Below are 9,275 nucleotides of genomic sequence, written 5' to 3'. Positions count from 1 at the left end.
AGAGCAGAGAAGCTGAAATAACAACAGTAGGGCTGTAGGCAGCAGAGTTTCATGGAGTGGAATAGTACCACACAGACACCACATCCTGTCCCGTTTCGCTCAGTTTATCAGATAATGTGTAGAACTGTAGTTAATGTACCTCTAACTGCTTTCACAAACAAAAGTACTCATAATTACTTATGATTGTAGAATAGCCCATTTCAAAATGGTACTTGATAATAACTACTGATGCATTAATGTTTAATAGTGCAGCAGGTAGCAGAGGGGCTAATTATAACTACTTTATGTACTGCCAGGTAGCTTAACCCACGATAATAAATCATTATTTAATAGTTGATTACATTTTGTATTAAGAATCTTCATCTGCAAAGTAAATAGTGATTAAAATTGCCACATTAGTGTGGTGGTGTAAAAAGATTATTTGCCCCTTGCAAAAAAGAAAATAAAGGAAAATAAAATACAAGCACTTCAAAATCCTACTAATGTGCAGTACTTAAATGTTACTTTACACCACTGAGCTAAGAGAGCCAGGCTAAGTTAAATTTGCTTCATGGTACAAGCCGCAGCAGACGCTGTTGTTTTCTGGTTGCTGATATGCTTAAACTTAATGAATTCATTTGTTCTGCCACTTAGATTCAGCTAAATAGGCTGTAAATGAAACATATGTTATTACCTTCTGAAGCTGCTGTTAGCAAACAGTGGCCTATTTTCATGTCCAGCTTACATGGTGCAACATTAGCATCCGGAGTCATGTTTCTGTACATTTGAAAATTGAAGTCCAATATTCCTTTTAGCTCTGTTTTGCTTTCTACCAGCTCCTGAGGCAAAAATCTGGCTCCCCCACTGTGTTCACAAGTTGGTTGCTGTTTAGTGTGGGGCTCTTTGAATACTTGTCCAATAGATTTATCAGAGCTTTTTGTTTTGTTGTTTTTGTTCACAGTGACTGGATCAATGGTAAGTACAAATAAATATATTGATTAGTGCAGCTTTAAAGCAAGTCTGGGAACATGTTGCAGCGTCATGCAACAGCCTGCAAAGCATTATCAATCTCCTGAATTAAAATGACTAGATTAGAACTAATGCATTGTCTAAATGTGGCTGAAGTTACTTCTACAGGATTTATCTGAGGACAGTAAAAGCAGTTTCTCCAACAAGCTTTGCTTGATGTCTGGCCCTTTGGGTAAACCTGGAGTTTGTGAACCTGCGTGACATGCACACACGCAGACTGGTGCCAAACTACACAAACAAAGAGAGATATATCTCCCTCCACTGCATTTTTTACAGGTCTCCTGGCTGCCGAATGTGGGCGTGTTCCCAGCTAATATCAACAGTTGAGCCGGTGAACATATCACAGAGGGACAAGAGTAAATGGTGTGTGATAGCATGTAGCATTCTCCAACAACTGCTGAGGAATGTGAACAAGGAATTTACTGTGCCTGACGGAGATGCTTCTGGTCCATGTGTTTTTCAACTTTAAACACACTGAAACTGAGCCTTCCCACTGACTCCTGAATTATGGACAGGGATGAGACCTATGGAGTCCTTTAATACCTTTATCGGTTGAAAAAAATGCTGCCCGGATTTTAGTCTTAACCTTCAAAAGTTGAAACAGGAAATACACATTTTATCACGTTTTCATTGAGTTTATTAAATTATGATTGTACATGGCAAAGTCATTACTGTATATCCAAACAGCCTTACATACTGTAAGAGTATTTGGATGTCAAGAGGAAAAACATACACAGATGACAGCTGAAGTTGAACCATTAAGTCTTCCAGTACTGGGCTCTGTGCCCACATGTTGTCATACAGTTACACTAATGACAGCACTAAGCTTCTGTCAGCCGCAGTTTTCATAATTGTTCACAGTCAATGTTCCTCCGAAATGGAGACAAACAGTGACAGTTATGGCGGATATTATGCTCACACTGCAGACTGTGTGAAAGATGCACAAGCCTGACCCAAAAATACATAAATTACACATGCAACACTGACAAAGATCAATTTCCAGTGTTTGTGATGCCTTCATTATGGACCAATTTGTGCTTGAACTCAGGAGGATTCAGTGACTAACACCAGTCACGGTTTAGTGGTTTTGCTGGTTATTAGCAACCGTGTAATTACACCATAAATTTCCAGAATCCCCTGTTAAAACATGTATTATTATTTGCTGACATGATTTTTTGGTAAAACCACAAACTGCACAAGAATCACATACCTCATGCAGAAAATATGAGAGTATTTTTAACTTCTTAGCACAGGCTGCAGTCACACCAGACAGAATCTCTCTTGTAAATTCAGTGACCACATTTACTGTTATTCTTACGTGTGCAATATTTTTCATATCGTGGGGTGCTACCACTGCAGCTGCTCAGTGAGCTTTTCTTCACAGAGCTCTCCAGAGAAGTGATTGGACGAGCGAAGAGCCAATAGGCGGTGGAGCAGCAGGTTATTTGAACTCCTCTCCTCACACAGCTCAACTAAACCAGACAACATCCTCTGGCTTTTCAAACATTATTCTGTCCTTCATCATCTGTCTGCTCAGTCACAGCTCCTGTGGACACAGAAAGAAGCGCGAGGAACACTTTTAACTTTCTATTTCGTTACTTTTACATCAAGTGTATCAAGGATGGGAACCTACATCTTCTGTTTATGTGTGGAAGTTTACAGATGCACCTGTTTTTGAGGAAAACTGTCTGTGTTTTAAGATTGACCAAAGCAGCAGTGATGAAGTCCGATACCCTGATTCATTTGGAGGATAACAAAGGAGCAGAGGAGAGGAGCAGATTGAATTATGAAGACTTACCTCAGACCAGTTTAACGGACGGACAGAACACAGACCTTCTGCATTGCCAGGAGTCCACTGAAAACCGCTCTCCTATAAAATACAGACGATATGGGTACGCCCTTTTGTATGTGTCGGAAATACTGATTTTAAGGCACGATGGTTGTATTTTGCAATATAGTCACTATGTATCATAATGCACTTACAGTATATTTAATATAGTATTAAAAAGCAGAAGTATATTTAAGGTAATGTTCCAACCTAATGCCATGTGCTGCTAAAATGCAGTCATTGGTCAGTCTTACATAGATAATTGCAAGGTCCTTCACACTTCTTTAGAAATAGAAGATAAGAAATAGCCTCATCAAGTCAAATCAATTGCATGTTGTTGTGTAACCGCTACAATCCTTGTCTGGGGGAAGCTTCTGTGGGCAAAACTGCATCAAGTATTTTGGTCTGTAAACATCATAGTGCAAACTCCTCCAGGTCTCGTCTGGGTGGAGTCAAAGTTCGCCACAAGAGACAGGTGCTGCAGGACATGGCTCGGCCCCTGAAACACTGGCTGTACAAACACCGGGACAACCCTTACCCCACCAAGACTGAGAAGGTCCTGCTGGCTCTGGGCTCACATATGACACTAGTGCAGGTGAGACAAGAAAAGAAAATAGTAGAGGAGGAAGTGTGAAGAAAAGGTGCCTTCAGGGATGTGTTAATAATGAACTTTTTATCTTCAAACTTTGGCTAGTTCTGTCTTCTAACAAGTAGAATCTGTACAGGTTTCAAACTGGTTTGCAAATGCGAGACGGCGGCTGAAGAACACAGTGAGACAGCCAGATCTGAGCTGGGCCCTGAGGATCAAACTTTATAATAAATACATCCAGGGAAACGCTGAAAGGCTGAGTGTGTGCAGTGATGACACTGACTCAGATGGTGAGGGCTACAGTCTGCTTTTATATTAGTTTTAGGTTTATGACTGATGATGACTATAGCATGACATCTCATATATAAATCATTTTAAATCTGAACTAGGTTGTGATTTTATTTTCCTTTCCTTGTGTCACTGTCTTCCAGATGAAGAGTGTCGTCTACAAACTCCTATCAGCCAGTCGAACTTTGGCAGGTCACCTTCTCATAAGAGCGCGCTTGAGAAACAGGGCAGTGTCCTGGCCATGGCCGACTCAGCCAACAGTGACGACAGCGCATCAGCTCCATCCAAGTACAAGAGCAGTTTACTAAACCGGTATCTGAACGACACCCTGCGGCACATGATGGTGACAAAGGCCGATGGTGTGACCTCGGCCTGCAAGAGAAGGACCCACTCCGAGTCATTCAGCTCCAACGAATGTGACAGAGATGTCGTCTCTCCGGCTTCGTCCTACGAAACTGAGGCCAACTTTGTCTACCACATGGGTGAGAGAAATCAGCTTTGTCCCTCTAACGGGAAATTGTCAGTTTAACACAAAATCTGCCCTCAGTAAGTGTAACATCAGATCAAGGCAACACAGCATTATGCATAAACTCAGGACAGCTAAGAACTCAAACAGCACACAGAGGGGAAAAAAAGTGGAAATGAAATGATAGCACCCTCACTCACGGAAATCATTAAAAGCACCCTCCTTGTTAATTGAAAATTTATGTTGAATGTGAGGTAGAGAGTCAGTTTAACTACTCTGTTTCCCCTCAGTTCCTGTGTGTACAGTAAAACATCAAGAGAATGAACAGGAACCTCCATGTCTCAGAACTCCCTGACATTAATAAATCTCTGGCAATACACCCAAAATCAGAAGCTCAGCAAGATTCAATTATAAAATTACAGGGAAACTGGGAGGGAGTTTGACACCTGGGTGCCCTTTCAGATCTATAGGGAGCTCAGCACACTGACAACTCTCAAATCCGCTAAGGTACTGGAGCCAAAGCCTCTACAAACATTACTAATAAAGACTCATGCAGACGCTGAAATCCCTCATTTTAAAATTGGATGGAGCTCACGCTGGCTGCTGCTGCACACCGCAAATATCATTTCCATACACTAGAATGTGCCATTTGTTCCGCTTCAGCTTCTTGCCATGGTGGAAATGTCCAGTCCAGTCTCAAGGACAATTACAGAATGTCTGAGACTTTATTCTACCCAGGGTGAGAAGTAGAAACCTCAGCCAAAATGTAAAAACGGAGCAGTCTGTCAGTAAAGCACTGAAGACGTCTCAGAGATCAGCTGTCAGAGCTGCCACTCAGCTATGAGACAACACAGAGCTAATATCCACTTGGCTTTTCCCATTAGTATTAAAGGGTGTAGCTTTGCTTCCTCTACTCGTGTTTTGGCAGTCTGCTTCTCCCAGGTCTTACTTTCCCACTCAAAATCAATCTACATTTACATCACAGAGCTGTGAAGAGTTCTGAAACTAACGTTACTCATCTCATAGTTTCACTTGAAAAAATTAAAGAAAGCATGCATTCATTTTTTTAACAACAAATTCTCCAAACCTATCAGAACCTACAAACACTTTTTTTTAATACTTAAAAAAATCTCAACAAGAAAGCATGCCTTGAAACATGTCATGACTTTTGTACTTCAAATCATATTTCTCATAGAGTATTTGGGGGTTTCGTGATATTATTACATGCTATGTGGGTGATGTTGTTGAAATGTCTGTTCAAACTTTTAATGCATCCCTGCTGGTCATATTAAGGATGTCTGCAACCTCCGCTGTGGAGGTGAGGTGGAAAGTCAGACTGCCAGATCCATGACATGCACCAACACCATTAACACGTTTATACTCCACCCGAGAGACAGTTAAAGACTCACTGAACCTCAAGTGACGGACTAATACATGATGCCACTATACCGTATTTCAAGGGCACTTCAAACATACTGATCTCAGTCCCAGACACAGTAAAAGTCTAATGGAATAATATATATTATTGATTTTAGTGTTTACTATACAGTAATGTATGTTTGCACTATATAATGTGGCACTCAAGTTCAGTATTTCCCTCAAAAGTCCAGAGAGCCATAAATGTGCCTAGCATCATGTTTTATTGCGCACAGAGCAGCAAAAACATATCTGGACAAACGCCTCGCTGCCTTTTCCACCCATTTTGTTTCAAGTGAAAACATGTATGTTGAGAGCGGTGTCTATTGCAAATGCATACCTGCTCTGACGAAATAGCGTGTTTATTTTTCACATTCATTTTTTCGGTGCATGGTTTTTTTTTACTTACCTAAGTCAGTTCATGTGGAAATTATTTCACTGGTTTACATACAAACAGAATCGGTGGCAGTAATAGAAAGTTAAATCCTCTAATATACTGGCAATTGTGTTTTAAAATAAACACATTAACATTCTTACCTATATCATAGCTGTCCAGTAAATATAAAGAATACGTGTTGTTTACTTGCTAAGCACAAAGACTGGACAGAGGGTGGAGGAGATAGTCTAATCCAGTTAGTACCTGTATTTTCCAGTGTCAAACTCTTCCTATTTGTAAATAAGATTAGTTGTAAGCTCTAACATGGAATTATATGGACACTGCCCCAGCAGCCCCACAGCAAAAAAGCAGTGAGCAGCCTCATTGCCCCTTGTAGAATTTCACTGTAACTGATCCCTGCTGTAAACTTGAGACTCACCAGAGGTAAAACAATGTTTTTTCTTGGTAATAAATACAACAGAGGTACAAAAGGCCTTTCTTTGGCAAAGTGTGTTGTAGCTAAAGAGAGAAATGCTTTGGGACGTTCAGTAGCAAAAAAGTATAAAGCAGTAAAATGATTTACTATCAACAAGTAGTTGCTTTTGGCTCTGAAATGGCTAAAGAAATCAGAGACTGGGATGTTTCGGGCTGTTAGCATTGAAAGACTGTGTTTCACAGTGGGCCTCTAATTTCCCTGTCTATTGCTCTCTGAAGAAAAATCAGTTTTGACCAGCTTCTATCTGCTCCAATGAGAAAAGGCAATAGTCCAAAACCGAAATGGAAAATATGTTTTACATATAATACACACTTATGCACAGACCACAAATAGGAATTGTGCAAGCAACATAATGATACTCCAAAGTCTTGTCTGTCCTGCTCCGACTTCTGAAATAGCAAGAGATAGCGTAGTTTCTTTTGAGATCACTGTGAGAAAGGCTGTCCTTTGTATTCATTAGTAAGACACTCCTTTGCCTGCTGGTAGCTTGGTGTAAAGTATTTTAGTGTCCAGGGATTGGTCAAAAAGATGGAGATGTAATGGGGCAGTTTTGGGAAAGAAATTAAACATTACAGACTAACATTTACAGGTATGAGCAGAGCTTTCAAAACCTCAGAACAGAGCGTCTTTCCTCATGACACGATGCAGATAGCAGATTTTTTCCCCTCACGAAAGCTCAAGAGAAACACCACACAGCATTTGTTTTGGCGGGAGTAGCTGAGCTCAGGCAGACTGGTGCATTTCACTGAGTCAAGCCTTTCTGGCACTGTTAAGCACATCCACAGAGACATACTGGAAAAGGTAGTAACTGTATACACCAGTGTAACAATCATGATGCACTTTATGTGTAGATGCATGTGGGAGGACCTACAAATGCAGAAATCCCATGCATACACATAATCACTCATGAATCCACACATAATTACTCACACATATGCTGCAAATTAGAAACATTCATGCAATTATAGTATGTCTCACTAGCATACAGTCAAGTATCCTGATGTAGAAACTAATTGCCCAGTAAATTTCCTTTTGCACTTTCACTGCTATCAGCTGAACAGATTCATGAGATGTTTAGATGGTTCTTTTTCTTCTCTTTTGCAGATACTACAGACTATAATTCAACTAAATGTCGCAGGTAGGTGTAATTATTCATTGACCAATCTGGAGTAACGTCAGCTGTTTGCACTTTTCAACCTGAAAAGTAACACTACTTATAATCTCACTTGGCAGTTGCTCTTGAAATTGAACCACAACCTCTAATTCATCTGTATTATTCTGGCTTTTTATCAAGAGGAGATATCCAAGCAAATGAACAATATCTGTTCTAGATTTTTAAAATTGCCCTTCAACTGAATTTTTTCTGGTTAATTTGGCATGAGGTGCATTGATATTCAATAACCCACTTCATACACACCTGCTTTTCTTTAATGTATTTACAGGGAGCAGCAGCAGCAGGACCGGGGCCAACAGAGACCAGATGACCAAGGATGGAGAGAGATCCACGCTGCTGTGGCTCTGACCAACCTGGCCCAGGGACAGAGTCACGCGGACCAGAGCAGCGTTAAGGTTCCCAGTGCTGCCACAGTGCAGAGCTGCACCAAAGAGTCCTTCTCCATAACGGGGACCACTATCATAGACAGGATGTGTGTTACAGGGCCCAGCCCTGCTCTGAAAATGAGCTGCACCACACGGCCCACTCTCACCAGCCGCATCATCCAGAAGTCTTCTCATATCTCTGAGGTCCAGACTGTCAAAGTGGCGCTGGCAAACACCGTGTAGGCATTAAACATGAGCGTCTGGTCGAAGCACATCATTCCATATAGGAATACCAGATGCTTAAGTGCCTTGCAATATATGTACAGCCTTTGAGACTATTATTTTGTAGGCATTAATGCTGATCAACATTGACATTTTCAGTCATTTTTACATTGTAAAATGGAAAAACTAACACAGCTGATTATTTCTCTTGTTTTTTTTTCTATGTTTCTAATGTCCTCCTATTGCCATCTGTTGCAGTAAGTTATATTAACTTCCATGAGACTGGATTATCATCCAATGCTAAAATTTGGCAGCAGCTATTTGAATAAACCCAATGTGAAATCTTTTGACCAGTCGTTTGCTTTAAATCATTGCTTTGCAGTGGCTTAAGATGCATAGTTATTTTTCACTGAACTGTATTTAGTGGTAGTTTTCATGTGTGCACTTGTGGGTCTTGCAGTTCCAATATATCCGTTCAAATTGCTTTTTAAAAGGTAGTAATATGGACAGACGTGTGGGATACTGAGCTGAAAAGGAAGATAGTTCCTCAGTCAGACTGCAGTGTTTTAAGCGAGCTAAAGATTCAGTTAAATAAGGATTCACAGTGATAGCTGAGCATGAGAAAAATGTATTAAAATAAAGGTCAGTTAATCAGTAACAATAAAAAAACATGATTGACAAGGATGAAAACTAACAGAAGATCCCATAATCAATATTTTCATAAGAAAATGGGAACCAATGGGAAATGTGTAATTTGAAAGGGGTCACTCATTGTGATGAACCTATAAAAAACACCCTACTGTGCTTTTCCCTCAGCTCTAAAAAACTTTTTTAATATTTTTCAGCTCATATGTTTTGGTTTCGTGGGCCACACTATGCTTTTGATTCACTTTCACTGTTTTTGGTCACATAACAGGAGGCTCTAAAGCTCTAAAAACCAACTGTGCACCAAATGACACAAAGTTTGCAACAAGCTGGTGAACACAGTAGAGCATGGAGAACCAATGTTGGACCTCATCATAAACACCACACCAACACACGTCAATG

General features: G+C 40.4%; 1 protein-coding gene across 1 annotated transcript; it reads left to right on the top strand.

The window, feature by feature from the left end:
• The first annotated feature begins 2,499 nt into the window (after positions 1-2,499).
• Positions 2,500-8,395, top strand: LOC113134637 (homeobox protein Mohawk-like). Its single transcript, XM_026314094.1, has 6 exons — positions 2,500-2,900; positions 3,272-3,431; positions 3,562-3,715; positions 3,857-4,195; positions 7,572-7,605; positions 7,910-8,395. Exons 1-6 carry the CDS (start codon positions 2,653-2,655, stop codon positions 8,247-8,249), a joined length of 1,275 nt encoding a protein of 424 aa, XP_026169879.1. The 5' UTR covers positions 2,500-2,652; the 3' UTR covers positions 8,250-8,395.
• The last annotated feature ends 880 nt before the right edge of the window (positions 8,396-9,275 follow it).

This window comes from Mastacembelus armatus, chromosome 17 (genome assembly GCF_900324485.2).
Source record: "Mastacembelus armatus chromosome 17, fMasArm1.2, whole genome shotgun sequence".
NCBI classification, from domain to species: Eukaryota; Metazoa; Chordata; class Actinopteri; order Synbranchiformes; family Mastacembelidae; genus Mastacembelus; species Mastacembelus armatus.
This window is presented reverse-complemented; position numbering and strand designations above follow the sequence as displayed.